At 35.6% G+C, this 22,356-nt stretch overlaps 1 protein-coding gene across 5 annotated transcripts in view; it reads left to right on the forward strand.

The window, feature by feature from the left end:
• The window catches only part of CEP76 (centrosomal protein 76), a 29,311-nt gene extending 9,411 nt beyond the window's left edge, over nucleotides 1-19,900 (forward strand). For all 5 annotated transcript variants that reach the window (XM_043977017.1, XM_043977016.1, XM_043977015.1 and 2 more), the window contains 6 exons: nucleotides 1,003-1,131; nucleotides 7,689-7,877; nucleotides 9,951-10,117; nucleotides 11,645-11,978; nucleotides 13,075-13,292; nucleotides 17,337-19,900. In XM_043977017.1, coding sequence (XP_043832952.1) covers nucleotides 1,003-1,131; nucleotides 7,689-7,877; nucleotides 9,951-10,117; nucleotides 11,645-11,978; nucleotides 13,075-13,292; nucleotides 17,337-17,475 — 1,176 coding nt within the window. In that variant the 3' untranslated portion in view covers nucleotides 17,476-19,900. The remainder of the gene's footprint in view (nucleotides 1-1,002; nucleotides 1,132-7,688; nucleotides 7,878-9,950; nucleotides 10,118-11,644; nucleotides 11,979-13,074; nucleotides 13,293-17,336) is intronic.
• The last annotated feature ends 2,456 nt before the right edge of the window (nucleotides 19,901-22,356 follow it).

Here is a 22,356-nt window from a genome sequence, read left to right on the forward strand (position 1 = left end):
GTTTGCATAGTGAATTTTTTTTTTTTTTAGTGAGGCAATTGGGGTTAAGTGACTTGCCCAGGGTCACACAGCTAGTAAGTGTTAAGTGTCTGAGGTTTTGCATAGTGAATTTTATACCATGACCTTATGCTACAATTTTCTCTTCTTTTTCCTTATGTGGACTTGTGCAAAGCAGGCACTAGCCACGATGTTGGGAGGTTATTATTCTCACATGCTGTAGCATGTCATTTTCCTGTTCCTGGAAATGGCCCTGGATTTAAAGTTAGAGAACCTGAGTTTCAGTTTTGCTACTAATTTGCTACTCCCTCTTTGACCTTAGGCAAATCACTGAACTTCATGGGCCTAAGGTGTCTTATTAATAGAACAAGGGATATGGACTAGACAGTTTCTGAGGTGCTTTCCAATCCTAATTTCCAGGATGCTAATAAACACAAGTTTAAAATTGGAAAGTCCAAAGTTGAACCATACTTCACACTAGTAAGACATTTCTTCTTTTGTACTCGTATCTATTTCATATCTTTTTTTCTGAAAGTTAATTTTATTTTTTGATAGTTTCAAATGCAAAGATCTTTATTTTCTGATTGAGCAAAAGGTAATTTGCTCCCTAAGGATAAACCTTTGTGGGAGACTACATGTATGGAATATCACATATAACATATTAATGTGTTGGTTGGTTTTATATACTTTTCCTTTTTAAAAAAAAACTGTTAAATGAATGATTCTGGAGGGTTAAATCAGGAAATGCAATGTAAAATAAAAAGACATCTGAAATAATAGAAAATAAGTATATTTTAATAATTGCGTGTAAAATTGGAAATAACCTAGTACACATTTCTTTAAAGACTTTAATATATTAATTTTCATTTCTTTGGTATTGCAATTTTTAGCATTTAACACCCAAGTTACTATTTTAATATGTACATTGTTTCAAGTTTAATAATCTTTGAGGAATGGACACAAGACTTTTTTTAAGCTAACAAAACAAGTTATTTTTTCTTAAAGCTTGCTTTGGAACGACAGAAAACAGCAGAGAGAGAACGATTATTTCTTGTATATGCTAAGCAGTGGTGGAGAGAATATCTGCAAATACGACCTTCCCATAACTCAAGGCTGGTAAAGATTTTTGCACAGGTTTGTGGATTTCATTAAAGTAATTTCTCAGCATATATCCATTATCTGCTTTGGTATATCTATTTCATTTAGCATATTCATGCAAGGAAAATGAAAGTTTGTACCAAGCAAATAGAATAGAATGCTGGTTTCATTTTCTTCTTCTATTTGAGTATTTCCTAAATGGAAGAATAGGCTAACAAACCTGATTTATAATTTTTGGTCACTATTTTATAAGACTGGTTTCCTTCTAGACTTTTCTAAACTTCCTATGAATATTTACTTTAAAATATATAAAAACCAGTTTATTTAATTAGAGAATTATGTTTACTTGATACTTGTGAACTTTACAAATACTGCTTTGATAGTTTTCAAAATGAATTGGTGCTTTGTGTATACAGGTTAAATCCTGTTGGAATAGGTTATGCAATCTCGGTATATAATAGATTTTTTTGTTGTTGAAACATAATTCTAGGAAGGTCAAATTGTTTTTGTTTTGTTTTCATTCTAAAGGGCTGTTTAAGTGCTTTTTTGTATGTAACCTTAAATAGATGTTATTATTTCTAGTATATCCCCACTCTGACTTGAAACTCTTGGGCCCATTTTCCTCTCCCTCTCTGCATGTACATCCCAGATTGGGGGTTGAGGAAAGAAGTACACTTTTCAGATTAGAGACTAGTAAAGATTTTGGTATAGGGGTGGTTTGAGGAAGCAACTTACTTTAAGTTTGACAGTAGCACTAGTTGTGCCTAGGATGACCTACAGAAAAAGGTTATCACCAATGTGTTTATTCTTTTCCTTATTCTTAAAATGAGCCATCTCAGGCTTGCACCAGATATATCTATATTACCTATCCTTTATCTATCCTAAACTGTTACAAGTGCCACTAGAAAACCATTTTCTACTTATGGAGAAAAGATTAAGAAGAAACCAGAAGATAGTGTTATTGTGGTCCTTGACAGAAAACAAAGGAATAGAAAAAAGGGAAAGGGTCACATAGATAAGAAAAAGAAGGAAAGGACAGGCTCATAGGAGTAAAAGAAAGCCAAGAACTAGAATGTTGTTGTCTCAGATACTGCCTTAATAAAGTCACTGCTCCTCGAACTTGCAAAGGGTCTCCCAGCTAGTAAATATCAGAGATAGGATTTATCCTCTCTCTTCCTGAGTGGAAAGTCTAAGCACTCTATCCATTATACCATGCTAACTCAATACATACACAACTGTAATACACCCCTAAGTACATCAGAGAAGTGCCAAGTGGGCTGTTTCCATCAAGGTCTGAAGTGAGATAATGGTCAAGGTAATAGTGATAGCTTGACCTCTCTGGCACATGCTTCATCCTGTCTCTCTTTTGGGGAGTCTTAGTACTTCAACTAAATTGATTCAATTGCCCTGTGGGTAGCATTTGGTGGGGATGACCTTCTGTCTCTTGGTAGCAGTTGACCAACAATTGTTGGTGAGTTAATTTGGTTCTTTTCTCCACAATGATTTTTTCTTTCATTGATGGCTGTGGGGAGTTGGACTCCCAATATTGCGGCGAGCCGCCTAGCTAACACTCCCCAATTAAAAATTGGTCCCTACAGCTGGAAGCAGGTCTGGTGGTTTGGGGGACATTGTTATTTCCAAGATTCTTGGGCTCAGGGTCTTGGACTATCTTCATAAGGGTCTGAGGGAGATGGTGGTCAAGATGGAAATAGTGGCCTGACCTATCTAGCACATGCTTCCTCCTTCCTCTTTACCCTTTTGGATTGGGATATACATACTCTCTTAATTTTTTTTTCTTTTTGTGAGGCAATTGGGGTTAAGTGACTTGCCCAGGGTCACACAGCTAGCAAGTGTTAAGTGTCAGAAGCCAGATTTGAACTCAGGTACTCCTGACTCCAGGGCCAGTGCTCTATGCACTGCGCCACCTAGCTGCCCCCATACTCTCTTAATTTTAAGAGTACCAATTTTGTTGTAGACCATTTTATTAAAAGCTTCATACCACTACTGCATTTTGGAGTAATCCCAACACTTTTTGCAGCTGAAAAAGAAACTAACACAGGTTTGTTTACTTAACCTTTCTCATTCCCCCACCCCCTTTCTTTCACTTCAAAATTTGAGCAACTTCTTGTTCAGTTAGCAAAGTTTGCAAATCCCCCTAACTCTCAGTAATCTGCTGCCTCTACCTCCCTGTCCTCTGTATGCCTCCATTCTGTAACATTAGGCTCCATGGATTACTTCTACAACTTGGAGCACCAGCTCATCATGGTCTGTCTAGAAGTAGAGCTCAAACCATGGGAGACACAGAATGTAATTATAAGTTATAATCAAGTTTTATACAAGTCACATATGGGTGGTGGGAATAAGTGACTTATAGTTGGACCAATATGGTTAATTCATTTGTTCTTCTATTCTCCTAGTTACAATTCAGCATGATACAATAAAAAGAGTGCCAAACCTGAGTTTGGATTGTGGATTGTGTGACTTTGGGCAAGTCATTTAACTTCTGGCCTTAGTTTCTTTATTTGTAAATGAAGGGGTTGGGACTGGAAGAATTTGTGTCCTTTCCAGTTCTATTAATTTGCCATAATAGGGTAGTAATGCACATTTTGTAATTGTTTTTGGGTTTCTTATGGAAAGAAATATTAAAATAAATTACAATAATAAGAAATTCAGGCACTTACAGTCTGATAACATTGGGTAATTTATAAGAGCTGATTGTGAATTAGTTTGAGTTTTGAAGTTTCTTGAGTGTTTTTAGGGTTGTGAATGACCACATTCAGCATTTCAGTGTCACAGTTGTTGCCCATAGAATCCAGTCGCTTATTTGAGTCTGAATGGGAAAAAGACATTATACTAATGAGTTTTTGGTTTTGGTATTAGGCTGTTTTTCATAGTTGGGTACCTTGGCTTCATAGCCAGTTTGCTTTTTAACTTAGAGAAACTATTTAACTTCTTGACATGAAAGGAGGTATTTTATATAAATAACCTGTCTAGATAGTAAAGGCTTTTTCTTTACCTGACGGATGGCTGCTGTCCTGGAATTAATTAGGGGAAGGTGGTAGGGAAGAACCTCTACTGGTTCTATCAGAAGTTGTTAATTATGGGGCAGCTAGGTGGTGCAGTGGATAAAGCACCGGCCTTGGATTCAGGAGGACCTGAGTTCAAATTCCACCTCAGATACTTGACACTTACTAGTTGTGTGACCCTGGGTAAGTCACTTAACTGCCTCGTTCCACCCCCTAAACTTATTTACAATAGAAATGAAACATGTCTTTATATGTTAACTAAATTAGTTCTGAATTTAAAAGACTAAAAGTCAGCCCTGTACTTTGGGGATCTCAGTAGAAGTCATCAGAAAGTCAAAGGAAAAATGAGCTTTTTTGTTTGTTACTAAATTAACAGAGGATAATTGCAGAAAGATACTAAAGATCTCTACATATGCAAAATTCTCTAACTTCTTAAGAGTCGAGTTTTCGTGACCCCCATTTGGGATTTTCTTGGCAAAGATACTGGAGAAGTTTGCCATTTCCTTCTCCAGTTCATTTTACAAATGAGTAAACATTAGTTTCAGCAAACAGGGTTAAGTGACCTGCCCAGGGTCACATAGCTAGTGTCTGTGGTCGGATTTGAACTCAGGTCCTCCTGACTCCAGGCCCTCACTCTATCCACTGTACCACCTAGCTGCCCCATTTAAACCCAACTTAAACCCTAACATTATAGTTGGAATTTAGAGAATGTAGAGGCTTTCTTTCAAGAACTTTCAAAACTTTTTTTTTTTCTCATGAGGCAATCAGGGTTAAGTGACTTGCCCAGGTTCACACAGCTATTAAGTGTCAAGTGTCTGAGGCTGGATTGCAACTCAGGTCCTCTTTACTCTAGGCTAGTGCTCTATCCACTTCACCACCTAGGTGCCCCCCCAGACTTTCAAAACTGTTTAAGTTAAAACCAAAATGCCATTTCCTAAAGCAAATCCTGTAACTGGAATTTACTACACATGGTATAATAGGAGCAAACAAGAAATCTTAGTGTGAATAACTGTTTTTGTGTGTTAGTCCCATAAGAGTATTAATATTATTAAAATCTCATTCATAATCTTTATGGTATCAGGATATTTGGACTGCAGGCTTATTTTCTTTCTTACTTTGCTTAATTAGCTCTAGTTATATCTCTTATCACCTCTTACCTGGACTTTTGCAATAGCCTCCTAATTGGTTTCCCAGTTGCCAGTCTCTCCTGTCTCCAATTCACCTTCCACACAGCACCAAATTAATATTCCTAAATTACAGGATTGACAATTGTTAATCCCCTCTCAAGAAGCTACTTCTTTACTCTAGGATAAAATATAAATTCTTTTGGCTTTTAAAGCCCTTCACAATATGGCTCCAGCCTATTTTCCCAAATTATTGCACATTATTTTCTTTCATAGGAATAGGATTGGGGCAGCACTGGCTCTGGATTTAGGAGGACCTGAATTCAAATCCAGCCTCAGACACTTGATACTTACTCTCTGTGTGACCTTGGGCAAGTCACTTAACCCCCATTGCCCCACAAAAAAAAAAAAAGTAGAATAATGGCTATTTTGACACTATACCTTTTATTTCATTGATTTATGGGAGTTCCTAGATTAGACAACTCCTTCCACCAGTGCAAGTTGGTAACATCTCAGCAATTTATAATCTTAGAGAATTGCCTAGGGTCTTGAGATGTTAAATTGCTCAGTGTCACATAGCAAGAGGCAGGACTTGAACCCAGATCTTCTAGGTTTTTTATTTTTTTTTAACTTTTTTTTTTTTTTAGTGAGGCAATTGGGGTTAAGTGACTTGCCCAGGGTCACACAGCTAGTAAGTGTTAAGTGTCTGAGGCTGAATTTGAACTCAGGTACTCCTGACTCCAGGGCCAGTGCTCTATCCACTGCGCCACCTAGCTGCCCCCCAGATCTTCTAGGTTTTGAGCCCAACTGTCTATCCTCATGTATTCTACATTACAGCCAGACTGGTTTAATTGCTGTTCTCTGGTTCCAGCATTTCCTCTTCTATCACCTTTGTATAGGTGGTATGCACTTCCTCCTCAGCCGTTATAGAATTCATAGCTTTCTTCTGACCTCCTCCGAAGTACAATATCCAACAACAGTAAGCCTCTTCTGATCCCTCCAGTTGTGTGTCCTCTGCACAGAAATTACTTTGTATATAGTTTGTGTTTAATTTCTATGTACAGGTTGTTTCAATAGTTAATAAACCTTTAAGTGTCTTCTATGTGCCAGCTGCTGTATTAAGTCCTGGGGAACAATACTTTGTTTTGTGGGGTGATGAGGGTTAAGTGACTTACCCAGGGTCACACAGCTAGTAAGTGTCAAGTGTCTGAGGCTGGATTTGAATTCTGGTCCTCCTGAATCCAGGGCTTTATCTACTGTGCCACCTAGCTGCCCCAGAACAATACTTTCAAGGAGCTCACAGTCTAGTGTGGGAGGCAACATACAAACAAGTAGGTACAATCGAACTATTAAAAGTTAAATTAGAAATAATCAATAGAACTAGAATGAAGAGGATTAGGAAAGGCATCCTATAGAAGGTGAGATTTTAGCTGGAACTCAAGGTAGTCATAGAAGCCAGGAGGTAGCAAAGAGGAGGGAGGCTCAGGAGACAGCCAAAGACAGTGCCCGAGTCTGGAGGGAGGAGGTCTTGTTTGAGGAAGAGCAAGAAGGCCAATGTCATTGGATTATAAAGTACTTGAGGGGTGTAAGAACACTGAAGAGGTAGCAGGAAGCCACATTATAAAGGGCTTTAAAGGCCAAGCAAATGATTTTATATTTGATCCTGGAAGGGATAGGGAGCCAATGGAGTTTATTGAGTAGGAGAACGATGTAGTCGCACCTGTGCTTTGGAAAAATCATTTTAACAATTGGGTAGAGGGTGGAGTAGGTGAGAGACTTGTGACCTGGAGACCAACCAGCAGGTTATTGAAGTAGTCTAGGTAATGATTGCCTGCTCTAGATGGTCAGAGCCATGTCAGAGGAGAGAAAGGGGGATATATGAGAGGTGCTAGGAGGGTAAAACTGGCAGGACTTGGCAAGAAATTGGATATGAGAAGTTAGAGAAAGTGAGGAGTTGAGGATAATTATGTTGTGAGTCTAGATGACTGGTAGGTGGGTGGTGGTGCCCTCAACAGTAACAAGGGAATTAGGAAGAAGTTGGATTGCTCCTTGAGGGCAGAGGATGTTTCATTTTTACCCATGTATTCCCTGTACTTTCCACATGGTAGGTGCTTAATAAATGCTTGTTGAATTGATGAAGATCTATACAGATTGTATTAAAACTTTACTTCTAGGGCCAGCTAGGTGGTACAGTGGATAGAGCACCAGCCCTGGAGTCAGGAGGACCTGAGTTCAAATCAGGCCTCAGACATTTGACACTTACTAGCTGTGTGACCCTGGGCAAGACACTTAACCCCAATTGCCTCACCAAAAACAAAACAAAAAAAAAACTTTACTTCTAAAGAAATTTAAGTTTGTTTTTCTTGTTCATCTTATATAGCTTATTCTAAAGAAAGTAATAAAGTTGAATGTCAATTAATCACAAATGGTACCTTATTTTCAGGATGAAAATGGGATAAATAGACCAGTATGCTCTTATGTCAGACCCCTTCGAGCTGGACGGCTCCTGGATACTCCAAGGCAAGCAGCAAGATTTGTTAATGTCCTTGGTTATGAAAGAGCCTCTGTTATTGGAGGAGGAGGTAAACACGAACAGTGGTGCACTCTACTGGCCTTTCTCTGTAGAAACAAGGTATAGGATGATTACAGCAGTCCATTATAGTTACTCTCAATTTTTTATTTAAATTTTTACCCCTAAAATGTTTAGATAGCAATCTAAACATCAAATCATTGTTCAAAATCCTAACCTGTTATTTTCACCATTGGGGGCGGAATACATTTAAAAGTCAAAGAAGATATATGACAAGACTGAATAATGAAAGCCAATGAGTCATGAAAAAGAAATAGTTAAGGAAGGAGAGTAGAAATAGTAACATCTTGGATTTATACAACAACCTATTTCTTTAATTAAGTAATTATATTTGTATTTCTCTTAATGAAAACCATGTAAAGTAGGGAGAGACACCTAGCATTTACCTCATTTTAAAAGACATAAATACTAATATATAGTGGCAAATAAAATAGTGAATTATGGTAGAACCCAAACTGAAATCCTGGTCTCCTTAACCTTCTTGTATTCAATTTGCCTGGGCTGTAAATTCAAAGGAAGATTTGATGGTTTTAAAGTAAATTGGGGGGGGAGGGGGCAGCTAGGTGGCACAGTGGATAAAGCACCAGCCCTGGATTCCAGAGTACCTGAGTTCAAATGCAGCCTCAGACACTTGACACTTACTAGCTGTGTGATCCTGGGCAAGTCACTTAACCCCCATTGCCCTGCAAAAAAAAAATAATAATAAAATAAAATAAAGTAAATTGGGGAAATGCAATTATCTTGAAATTAGAACATTTAAAAATTCAAAAGTTTTGGTAATTTTTAATAATCTAACTCTGGGATATCATTGGACTATTTCCTGATCTTCCATATTCCATAAGTATCTCTAAAAATAGCAGTAGGCAAGTAGAGGTACTTTCTAGGATTCACATTATTGAAAAAATATCAATATAAAAAATAGAAAATTTCAACACAATCTTATTTTAATTTAACCTCTATTAAATTGAAATTATTTATGTAGTATGTATTCAGAGTTATGCAATGAATCTCTAACAGAAGTGAGAAAATATACTACTTTAAAGAAATTGATTTATCAAGTGGGATGATGTATCTAAAAGTGTTTGGAAAAGTAGATCTGATCAGTTATCTAAAAAATTTTAAACAAGTCTTTTGTTGCCCTTTCTGTGTTCTAGAAAAGTCAAACATAAATATTATTTATTCTTAAGAAAAGTTATCTACACAGGATGGGTTTGGGGATCAGCCTGCAGTTCATTTAGACTGTTCAATATTGTAGATAATCATATGGTGATTTCCTTTTACAAAGCAAAGAATCATTTTCTCCTTTACCTGTTAGTAAATTTAGTACTTTACCTGGTTAAATCGTCTCAGTAGGGAGGCATATGTAGAGTTTGAGGTTTCATATTTGAAAAGAAGTTTTATAAATGAATTTTTAATTAAACATGTCATTAAAGTCAATTTTAGAACTAAAATCTAAATGAAACATACATGGGAATACTTTAGGGTAATAGTGATAGCATAAAGGACATATTTTATTACTTACTAGAACCCTGTTGATTGGTTGCCAAGTGACAAACCTATCACAAATTACTAACTTTCCTTTTAGTCTCAAGTGATAATAACTTTGCAAAATTAATTTTATTTTTAACCTAAATATAGTCTTTCTAGAAATGAATAAAGAGATCAAATTAAAGTTCATGTTATGTGCCCTTTTGATGCCCTAGATAATAAAGTAGTTGTCAAAAGAGTTAAGGCCTTGGGCTATTTAATGGAAAATAGCAATCTTTTTATTTGACAGAAAAAGGCAACAGACAAAAATCTTTTAACAGTACTAAGATTCAAAATTTCTAATTCCTTGGTTTCCAATTCCAAGTTAAAAATATTTGTAAAAATAGAATTGCACTTTAGGAGAATTCATGTTTTGTGGTGCTAGATATTTTGTGAATCTTAAATTTATAGAATTTGTGTTTGACCCCAGAGCTGATGATTACTTTTAAACTTCCTATATATTTTATCACCTTGGCTCTGACTTTTTGTACTAATTAGAAGCCAAAGAAGCTTATTTATAGATCTCTGTTTTGTATTTTTTCTGTATGTTGGAAAACAGTTAATAAATGCACTTTCTTTGTTTCCTAGGGTGACTGTGAAGATCATGCTAACCTTTTGTGCAGCCTTCTCCTTGGATATGGATTAGAAGCCTTTGTTTGTGTAGGGACAAAAGCTAAAGGAGTCCCTCATGCTTGGGTCATGACATGTGGGACTGATGGCACCATTACTTTTTGGGAAAGTTTAACAGGGCATAGGTCAGTAAACTTAATTTTTAAAAATTCATTATACAAAGATGACACTATTTTTAATGTAACTTCATTGTTCATGTTGACATGTCATTTGAAATATATAGTAAAGTCAATTTAATTTTGTAATCTTTATCTGGCCCTATAAATATTTAAATTAAAGCAACTATGTAAATAAATAACAAGAAATTTTTGACTTATAAAGGTTTTTGTTCTTTTTAAAGAGATCACCCTCTCTTATTTAGGTACACTCATAGTAAAATTAAACCAACATTTTGACTTATTTAACCTAAATTGTTAGAATGAACAAATGTATTTCAAACTATTCCTAAGGTTGGATAGAAGTTAGATTTTTAAGTTACAGGGGGAAAAAAAAGTGTGATATGAAAAAGTCCACAAGAAAGTCAAATAAAACTGTGTTTATCTTTAGAAAAGTTTATATTCCAATTTTGAAGTGAATGATTTTAATTAGGGCAGCTATGGGGTGGATAGAGCACCAGGCCTGAAGTTAGAAAACTCATCTCAATGAGATCCAGCCCAGCTTTCATTCACTTCATTCCTGTTTTCTTAGTTTCCTCATCTGTAAAATGAGCTGGAGAAGGAAATGGTAAACTATTCCAGTATCTTTCCCAAGAAAACCCCAAATGGAATCATGAAGAGTCAGACACAGCTGAAAAATGATTGAAATAGCAGTCATTTTTATTCAGTGTGTACATATATATAACAATACTCTGGTGTGGAGGAAAGAGTACCTGCCTTGAAATTGTGAGCTCTCAGGGAGGCTAGGTGGCACAACACTGGCCCTGGGCAGGCATGTTACCCTGGGCAAGTCATTTAATCCTCATTGCCTCGCAATAAGTAAATAAATGAATGAATGAATAGATTGTGAGCTCTGTTTAACTCTGTCTTCTAACCCTGGTCAAGCTACAATTTCTCTGAACCTAAATATTCTCATATGTAAAATAGGAATAATGATATTTGTGATAATAATTGTGATAATATCCACCTCAGAGATAGTGCCATATAGTTAAAGTGCCATATAGATGTAAGTTGTTTTTGCCTAGAAAAGAGCAATAGTCTTAGTTCTGCTTGGTATATCTGCCTTATTTTGGTTGTGAACTAATTGTGCTCAGTTTGACCTGCAAACTTAATAGTATTGATTCAAAATAGGCAACTCTCTGAAAAACAAAGCAAGTAAAGGGAATTGCATGCATGTAAATATGTGTAAATATGTATATGTACATATGACAGAATCCATAGCTAGAAAAAATAACAGTGATTGTATTCAAGTTTCACAAAAATCCATATTTAAGTCTCTCCCTAGACCAATATGATATTTTCTTGATTAAACTAAATATTGCGTGTTGGTCATAAAATCACCGGTTATCTTTCAAGTGAAGTGAGTGATTAAATTATGAAAATGTCTAAGAAAGAAAAACAAGTAAGTGACCAGCACTGGGCAGCAGCTCTGTCCTTCAGTGGTGGCTGAATGTTTTTGTATTGTTAAAATGCCATTTGTGTCATTTTTATCTTCAGGTATATACATAAACCCATCAATCCTGATGAACCTCCAGCTGTTGAACAACCCAAACCACTCTACCCATATCGAACTATAGGGTGTGTTTTCAATCATCAAATGTTTTTGGGAAACTGCCAACCTTCTGACTCAGTAGAACTTTGTGTATTTGATCTGAATGATGAGTCCAAATGGAAACCCATGAGCGAAGAAGCAATCAAATCAGTTTGTGCTCCTGGTGCCACAACTTCACTTCCTCCCTTTCCCCCTCTTTGTGCTTCAGTAATTGATTCTTCAGTAACAAGTAATGAAATTGAGATGCAACTGAGATTGCTGGTGTCAGAACACAGACAGGTAAGTATTTTTAAAATTTAAGTATCATAAATTTTAAAAAGCGGTTGTTAGCAATCAATAACCAAAATATCAAGACATTTTTAGTGACTTTGTAGCCAGGAGTGGAATTTTAAAAAAAATTTTTTTCCAGGATATCAATAATTCCTTAATTCTGAAGGCAAAATTTACTAATCTTCAGCACCACAGTACTTTATCCTTCGACTTTAAGCAAATATTGGAATTTGAAACTTTGTTTTATATAGGTTCTCCCTAATGTGGGTTAGAAACTAGAAAATTAGATTCAATTATCATAGTGTAATGTTTTTTTATATGTAGGGTTTTTTTTTTTTTCTTTCTCTCTTTTTTTTTTTTTTAGTGAGGCAATTAGGGTTAAGTGACTTGCCCAGGGTCACACAACTAGCAAGTGTTAAGTGTCTGAGGCCAGATTTGAACTCAGGTACTCCTGACTCCAGGGCCGGTGCTCTAACCACTGCGCCATCTAGCTGCCCCTGTAGGGTTTTTTTTTAAGTACTATTTTAAGGTTTTTTTCTGCTTATTGTTGACACATAATATGAAATGTTTTATGCTTTGAGAGGATGTACAAAACTGAGATGGAATCACAGAATTTAAAGCCAAAAGAGACCTCAGAAATCTAGTCTATCCAATTCATTTTTCTAGTAAGCAACCTCAGGCCCAGAGAGATTAGCTGAGTGGAACAAGCTAATTAATGGTCTTTAAGAACTGGTACTGGAATCCTATTCTCCGGACTAGTAAGCTGGTTCTGGTTCCACTAAAATTATGTCACTATTATTCTGATTTTATATTGGGAATATTCCATGGTATTATCTTAGGTGAATTTGAAAATATAATTTGGCACTGCATTCTATCATCTTTTCAGTGTGTTTAGATTATTTTAAAAGTAAAACCTCATACCAATAGTTTCCTTTCTGTTATATGGCTTTCTAATACCTTTCATCAAAACACGTTGTTGAAATAGACTGATAACTAATTTTCTTCTAAAACCTTGATTGTTTGTTGAAATATATTAGATTATATTATTCTCTTTATGTTTTATAAATAGAAAAACATGTTATTCATGATTTACTTTCTAATATAGGATCTTGGCCTCACTACTGTTTGGGAAGACCAGCTCTCCTATCTTTTGTCACCAGCTTTGGCATCTTATGAATTTGAGCGCACAACTAGCATATCTGCAGGAAATGAAGAATTTCAAGATGCCATACGAAGAGCTGTACCTGATGGTCACACATTTAAAGGGTTCCCTATACATTTCGTATATAGAAATGCAAGACGAGCGTTTGCTACATGTCTGCGGTAGGATATTCACAGAACAGACCTTTAGAGCTAGAATATAGACAAAATTTAGCCCAAACCTATTTTATAGATAAAGAAATTTAGTTCTAGAAAGATTATGTGCCTCATTCAAAGTACCACAAAAGTTAGGCTGGGATTTCTCAGGTAGTGTACAGTGTAAAGAAATTTAGAGTGAGAAAACCTGAGTTCAAATCCTGTTTCACTTTGCTGGGTAATCCTGGGCAAATCATTTAGTCTCAACATTAGTTTCCTTGTGTGAAAAATAAGGTTGTTGGAATGGATGACACCTAAGTATCTTCCAAGTTTAAATAAATTATCCAATAAATTATAATATTTGCAGGAAATATGGAAGTTAACTTTTCACTTGTTTTTAATATTATTTATCTGTGGGACAAGCTAGATCATTGGGTACATGATAGGATATTAAAACTATTATCTCTACATCTAAAGTTAATAGAAAACAATAATAATAACTAGTATTTATAGAGTGTTTTAAGGTTATATAGATACCTCATTTTATCCTCACAACAATCCCATTTTACTTACGAGGAAACTGAGGCTAACAGAGTCTGAATGACTTGCCCAGGGTCACACAACTAGCATGCGTCTGAGATGAGCTTTGAACTTAGGTTTTTTGGCTCTAGGCCCGACCAGCTATCCACTGCACCTCCTTGCTGCAAGTAAATTAGAAGTATTTTTCACTGATATTCATCTGTGACCAATTGATAGTTTTTTTCCTTACTAGAGAATCAGTCAGTAATCATTTATTAAGTACCTACTAAATGCTGGTCACTGAGCTACACAATAAGGATACACATCCAAAGAATGAAACAATTGCCACTCACAAGGAACTTAAATTCTGTTGGGGAAGACAGTTGTGTCTTAAGGGAAAAGAAGGATTCTGTGAAGTGGAGATTGTTAAGGGCTAAAATTCTAGCTAAACTGTCTAAAATATCTAATGAGTGGTCGCCAATAAATTATAAGCTTTAGCAAGAGTTAGACTTTTAAGCATTTATTAAGGAGAATAAGAATTTGGTAAAGAGAGAGAAAGGCCTAGATTCCTATCTATTAAAGGGAGAGCACATTTCTAGCTCCGCTCTCCACCAGAGTCCAAAGGAAAGAGAGCGAGCCTGAGCGCCAGTCTCTTCCTTCCTCCTCCCACTAGCCCGCGTCACTTCCTGACTCCTGGTCTTGCCCTCAAAGACCTTCCCTTCATGGGCAGAACTCTTCTACAGTAAGTATCCAGCAGGTGGCGTTATTCCAATCGTTACAAGATAAAGAGGGTGGGCATTTCAGGGATTTGGGGTACACAGGTGTGGAGACAGGAGACAAGAGATAGAATGCCATTTTTGAAGAATAGAGAGAAGGCCTGTTTGGTCAGATTGGAAAATGCAGAAGGGAGAGGAATGTCCATTGAGGCTAAAAAGATAAATGGGAACATGGTGTAAAGGGCTTTAAAAGCTAAACAGAGGAGTTTATATTTTATTCTGCAGGCCCTAAGGAACCACTGGAGTTGTTGCTTTAGGAGAGTGACATGATCAGATCAGGTTCAAGGAAAATCTCTTTGGCAGCCTTGTGTAGGACAGACTGGAGTGACATGAGAATTGAAGCAAGACCATTCAGGAGGCTTTTGCAGTAAGCTAGTCAAGAAGTGATGATTAAAAGAGATGATGAATGACTTAGTTACTCTCAGCAATGCAATGATCCAAGACAGTTCTGAAGGACTTATGATGAAAAATGTTAACTACCTTCAGAAAGATAACTGATTGGAGTCTGAATGCAGATTGAAGCATACTTTTTTTTTCTTTCTTTGTTATTCTTACTTTTTTGGTCTTCTTCTTTTGCATCATGGCTAATATGGAAATGTTTTGCATGACTCCACATGTATAGTGTTATATCGAATTATTTGCCTTCTCAAGGAGGGGTAAAGAGAGGGAGCAAGAGAGAATTTGGAACTCAAATTTTTTGTTTTGTTTTTTTGGTGAGGCAATTGGGGTTAAGTGACTTGCCCAAGGTCACATTGTAATAAGTGTCACATGTCTGAGGCCGGATTTGAATTCAGGTCCTCCTGACTCCAGGGCTGGTACTCTATCCACTGCACCACCTAGCTGCCCCACTCAAATTTTTTTTAACAATGGATGTTAAAAATTATTGTTTACATGTAATTGAGAAAAAAATTTAAATTAAATAAGAGAGAGAGAGGTGATAAGGACCTAAACTAAGCTGGTAGCTGTGTGAGTAGAAAGAAGGGGTCTTTTGTGACAGATGTTATAGAAGTAAGATTTAGCAAGTGATTGGATATGTGAAGTGAGATTAATGGAGAGGATATGAAACTGGAAAGGCCAAAAATAGTGAAGGTTAGAAGAGGGGTATGTTTTTGGGGGAAAGAAAATTGGTTCCATTTTGGACACACTGAGTTTCAAATGTTTCTGAAACATTCGATTTGAAATGTCCAAGATTGATTTTCAAGGGAGAGGTTGTCAGGGTGTCATACAGCAGTGTAGCTCTCCTTTTACCTAATCCTCCCTGGAATCAACCATTTCTCAGTCTGGGGAAGAGCAACCACTAAGCTAAATGCAAGGACTCTCCCCTTCTTACCAGTGTTACCATAGCTAAATGTTCTTGTACTTTGCTTTAAAGACTCTTAAAATGCTCTGGAAATGGATAGGACTGTGCCATCATTTGGTTTTGTTTTGTTTTGGTTTTTTTGGTGAGGCAATTGCGGTTAAGTGACTTGCCCAGGGTCACATAGCTAGTAAGTGTAAAGTATCTGAGGCCAGGTTTGAACTCAGGTCCTCCTGACTCCAGGGCCAGTGCTCTATCCACTGCGCCACTTAGCTGCCCCCCCATCATTTGGTTTTTGTGACAACAATACTGGTGAAGGGGAAGATAGTTTTTGGTTCCCCTACTTAAACTAGATTGAAAAGTAGTACTAAAGCACCGACCCTGGATTCAGGAGAACCTGAGTTCAAATTCAGCCTCAGACACTTGACACTTAACTCAGCTGTGTGACCCCTGAGCAAGTCACTTAGCCCTCATTGCCCTGCAAGAAAAAGAAAAGTAGTACCACCTTCTTCTCTGTTATGATAAAGGGTTTTGTTTCACAACTTTCTGGTGCATTGCTCTATGAATGTTGGATTCTTTTCTAAATGTACAAGTTGAGTTCTAAGGCCTACTTGATGTAGTAAACCAGGACATTTATGATTATTGGGAATTGGGAAGGGCAGTTGTGTGGGATGGACTAAGGATGTTTGAGCTCAGTCAGACTTGCTAACACTATAATGCTGGAACTGAACACATTGGCCAAATAAAGTTGAAATTCTAATAAAACACTTTTTTAAAAAATTAAGGATCTATAGATCCTTGAGTCATCTGCATAGACATGCATCTGCATAGACATGATATTGGATTGCCAAGTAAGAGAATGTAGAGGAAAGAGAAAAGAGGGCCTGGACAGGACCTTTTGGTACATCTACAGTAAGTGTGATATGAATGAGCCAGTGTAGGGAACTGAGAAGAAGCAAAACAAGAGGTAGTCAGAAACCAGGGGAGAGTGGTGTCATGAAGTTCTAGAACAGATTATCCAGGTGGTCAACAGTATCAAATACACTGGTACATTGAGATGGAGTAAGATTGAGAAAAGGTCATCAGATTTGGCGGTTAAGGCAGCCATATGACCAAAAACGTGTGGCAGTGGTGTTGGGCTTCATTAAGAACCTAGCATATCTCACACTCTAGCCTAATATTTAAGACAATCAAAGATCTACTGGTGTTTATAAGAATTCTTGCTTACTTAAAAAAAAGATGTAGGGGCGGCTAGGTGGCGCAGTGGATAAAGCACCGGCCCTGGATTCAGGAGTACCTGAGTTCAAATCCGGCCTCAGACACTTGACACTTACTAGCTGCGTGACCCTGGGCAAGTCACTTAACCCCCATTGCCCCGCAAAACAAAACAAAACAAAACAACAAAAAAAAGATGCAAGGGCATTATTTTTCTTGAGTATTTAACTTTGGTATTAGCATTTTTATCTTGTCTCTGTACAGGTCTCCCTTCTGTGAAGAAATAATCTGTTGCCGAGGTGACCAAGTGCGACTTGCTGTCCGTGTTCGAGTATTTACCTACCCTGAATATGCTTGTGCTGTTTGGATCATGTTTGCTTGTAAATATCGATCTGTGCTGTGAGAAGAATAACACATATTTTTTTTGAGAGAGACTTGAGACTGTACATCATTAGCCATTCACAGGTGCTTTCTTGTAAAATCACTATCTGGCTCCTATATCACAATATCAATTTTGTATATAAACTTAACAAATAATGTTTGCAAATATCAGTGTGTGTATTTAACAATTAAGTATAAAAAGACGTGTGTAAACTTGCGTGGGGTGTAGTATAAATTAAGTGTGTATTTTATTTTAATAAATGCCATATTGTTTACAGGTATTCAGTAGTATAAATAGAATATTACTCAGTTTTCTGAAGTTCTTAATTCTTCACCCAAAAGCTATGTCTCTAAGGGTATGAGTTGTGGTAAGATCAGTAGGACTACTAAGTTTTACAAATAAAATGATTTAAATTTTGTACAGGTGGAAATACTCTAAGTTAATATTACAACAGTAATATAGCTGAAAAGAAGTGAGAAAAGTAGATTTTGATAGTTCACTAATAGGCTCAGCCAGCCAATGGTTCTCTAGTGTCTGATCATCCTAAAGTCCCTTTGAAGGAAGTGTGAAGAAAAACAGTCAGTAAAGCCAACATTCTTAACAAATAAAACAAAACATACACCACATGAAACAATTGAAATATGTAAATGTCAGGTCTACTTAGTTTAATAAATAGATTGGGTATTAAGGGAGGGGAGTACTTTGTCAATGATACCGATGATTCTAGTTTCTATGGAATGTTGTCAGGTTGGCCAGCCCTGTATATAGTATATATTACCTCCAAAACATTCACAGCCATCATCCATACTTGGAAGAGCTCAATGATCCTTGCCTTTCCAGCTCTAAACCCGTGATATGGTATGATATATTTTTAAAAGTCCTAGACTAATCTGGCCTAATCACAAAATCATTTGTGAGACTTCAGAATGAGAGGGTATGATAGATGTAATGTATACATTAATTATAATCTTCAGGGAATGCTATTTTACCACTGGTGATAATACTATATTACATTTTATAATGCTTTACAGTTTTTAAAGCACTTTCACATGTTATTTAATTTGATCCTTAAAATAATCTTGTTAGGTTATGCAAGACAAGTATTGCTTCCCTGCACTTAACAGATGACAAAGTTGGGACTCTAACTAAAGAGAAGAGTAAGCCCAAGATAAATAGCCAGTAAATTGCAGAGATTATACTAGAATTCGGGTCTTCTGACCACTAATCCAGGTTATTCCTTGTTACTCTCAGATAATCATATCAAGGGAAGCACTTGAGAGGTTGTGTATACCTTTTTTTATAGAGTCAATAAGAATTTGAATGGTGCAAATGATAGGTTTGACTCTTCTTGCTTGAGCACAGTATTCATTGTCCTGGGCACAATTCTACTCATTCGTATTTTAATTTCACATTTTACTCATCATGTACACTTAGGTGATTTACTTGAACAGAGGAAGGAGGATGGCAGGGCTATAACTAAAATATTAGAGATGTCTATTACTGGGGAAATATTACCACATAGCCTTTTCAGGTCCATAGTCACTGTAAAATTATCTGGATGTTTTTTCAAAGTTAATCAGAACATATGTAATATTAAAGGTCCTTTAAATAATAATTGAAAGGAATTTTATATTTTCAAACAAAAGGAAAATTTTTTAAACTTCTCCTTAATTCTACCATTTCTTACTTTCTACCTACCTCTAGAAATTAGTGATTTAAGTTTTAAAAGCATTAAAAATCTAGAATTATCTTATATTCTAAAATATGCTTTCCATTTTATTTTTAATTATGATAAGGATCATTACTTAATTTGTGCTTTTTAAAAAAACACTGAAAATACCTCAGTATAACCTTTTTTGCACCATTTTTACTGAAAAATTTAATGTTATTTATGAGAATTATGAATTGCAGTTTTAGTAAAATGGGATTTAAGAAGTTTCTACTATACTACCAAATGTGACAATTAAGCTAGGAAAAGAATTGTTAAATGAAAATTGCCTATTTGCTTCATACTGAACTCATAACAATCAAAAGATTTGCTCATAAATTTTGAAACAACTTAATTTTATCTAATACAACTAATGCATGCAGAGACATGAATCTTTCAAGACTAATGCTATCATACTGCTGGGCTAACAGATAAAAATGAGTAAGTATATGATGATTAAGAGTATGTCTGCTATTTAAATTCTAGCTTAAGGTAAAATGAATTTGGTTTTTAATGCATTTGAGTAGAATGTTAATATGATTACTACTCATTGCAAAACTCATTTGCTTAAAACATTGGACCAGTACATTTCTCATTCCCGATGTAACTGCTGCTCTACTTCTTACTAGTTCTTTTTCTTTTAAAAAATTAAAGGTATAGGGGGCAGCTAGGTGATGCAGTGGATAGAGCACTGGCCCTAGATTCAAGAGGACCTGAGTTCAAATCTGGCTTCAGACACTTGACACTTACTAGCTGTGTGACCCTGGGCAAGTCATTTAACCCTCATTGCCCTGCCCCCTCCCCCCCCCCCAAATTAAAGATATTGGGGTAGTTATGTGGTGCAGTAGATACAGCACTGGCCCTGGATTCAGGAGGACCTGAGTTCAAATCCAGCCTTAGACACTTGACACTTACTAGCTGTGTGACCCCTGGGCAAGTCACTTAACCCTCACTGCCCCCCCCCCACAATATATATATATCTGCTGTGCTACTAAAATTGTTCTTCCTATTAATCAAAATATTTTTCTAATGCAGTATCTAATAATATTCCCTTTTATGATCAATAAGTCACTTTTAAAAATATGTGGGTATATAAATACAAATGTATATATTTGTATATGTATACATATGTGATAAATACTTTTCATCTTCAGGGAAAAGAAATCAGGGAATTAGATTTTTCTTTTCACTCTGTCTTTAAACTAAGCAAAAAAAAAAAATCTCTTGCTTAAAATTGTTTAATGCTCTTCTAAAGTGGAGAATAAGCCAAATAATTCTGTTCGGGAGACATTAAATTCTTACTATGTGTAAGGCATTCAGCATGGCTTTTTTTCATGTTGTAAATGCCCTAACATAAGAATGATAATCTATATCACCCAGGAATTTTCAGAAGTATGCACATTTTATTCTCTTCTTTCCAAACAGCTTAGGCTGCCCTGAGACAAGTAAAGGACTGTAGACTTTATATTTGACCTTTTACATTTGAAAAGAACATTGCTGATAGCATTATTCTATGCCAAACTTCCCACCATCAGTAGGAGTTAAATATGAGTTGTTTATAGTGATTGCTTGCACTGACTCATTCACACTCTTTGGTTTACCCTAGGGTTTGCTAAGTAAGAAAAGTAGCTGAAGTTACTATGTAATCTGTATTTTGCTGACAGATTTTTCTGTGTGCCTTTTATAATAGCCAAGCGCTTGTTAGACCCAAAATGAATAGAGAAGGTTCTATTTCTAACAATCATTTAACTTTATCATTGTAAATAACAACATTACAGTTTGTTCCCAAATCATATTTGTTAAATATCTTAAGGTCGTTAACCAAAGGCTCAATAAATTGAAAATCTTTAAAAATAATTTTCAGGTTCATCACATTTTAAAATTATAAGCTTATTATTCATCATCAGTGAAGCCAATTAAACTTGACTTACAACTATTTCTATTTAAATAAATGAATTTACGTGCAGAAAATGCTGGCAAATTGTTACTCCTTCAGAAGTTTCATCTTTCTTTGTCCATTCTTACTGAATTTTCTTTTTATGTGGTTGTAGTTGATTGGTCTGATGTTCTTTTAGTTTAGCTTATTAAAAAATTAGTTCATCTCAGAAAGGCCTTTCCTATTTTCTTTATAGTGCTTATATTTATCTTAATTACATTATACTATTTCTATGACTATCGATATTCTACAGTTTATTTAACCATTCCCCAATTGTTGGACTAAGAGTCACTTGGCAGTTTTTTACATTAGTAATAATGTTGCTATAAATATCTTTCAGTAGATAACACTTATTTTTCTTTTTGATAAAATTTTCAGGCTGTCTTCCCAGTAATTCCTATTAATTAAAATATTTTTCTAATGCATTATCTAGTAATATATTCCCTTTGATAATCATTGTCATAAGTATGTGTGTGTATATATGTATATATATATATATATACATATATATTTGTATACATATACATATGTGATAAATACTTTTCATCTTCAGGGAAAAGAAATCAGGGAATTCCCAGTAATGTTGATGGAATCATCGGGTGAAAGGGTTGATTGTTTTGTAACTTTTGCTGCATCCTGCAAAATTGCTTTCCAGGAAGGTTCGGCTAGCTTAGAAATTCTACCAGCAATAAATGAGTGTGCCTGTTTCACCATAATCTGTCACACATTTCATTTAATAATTTTTACCAATTTGAGGAATGTGAAGATAAAACTTCCATGTTGCTTGAATTTGCAATTTTTTAATTTTTAGTGACACTAGCATTTTTCCAAGTGATTTCTCACAATTTCTTTCTTTTTTTTGTAAGTTCTTTATATCCTATCACCATTTATTTATTAGAAACTGTGTTGTCTTTGAATGATAGTTGTCACGTTTTAAGTTTATCATATTTGCTGTAAATTTTCCCCAAACTGTTATTTTTCTTTTTATTGTTGTCACATGCATTTCAGAATGCGTATTCTGTATTTGAGATGAAAGAGAAGTGTCTATTATAATTAGCTTCAAGAGGGATGTTGAAATTATTTATACTAGAATTTTGTTATATTAAATATCGCACAAAACAAGAAAATTGGGCCTTCTAACTTTATTTTGTGAGATTTGGATATGATATAAAGTAAATTGGCTTGTATTTATTAAACTTGTCCTTAGTGTTGAAAGATTTATAATGCCCAGTAAAAAGATTGTCACTTTTTCACATAA

Source organism: Dromiciops gliroides, chromosome 1 (genome assembly GCF_019393635.1).
Source record: "Dromiciops gliroides isolate mDroGli1 chromosome 1, mDroGli1.pri, whole genome shotgun sequence".
Classification (NCBI taxonomy): Eukaryota; Metazoa; Chordata; class Mammalia; order Microbiotheria; family Microbiotheriidae; genus Dromiciops; species Dromiciops gliroides.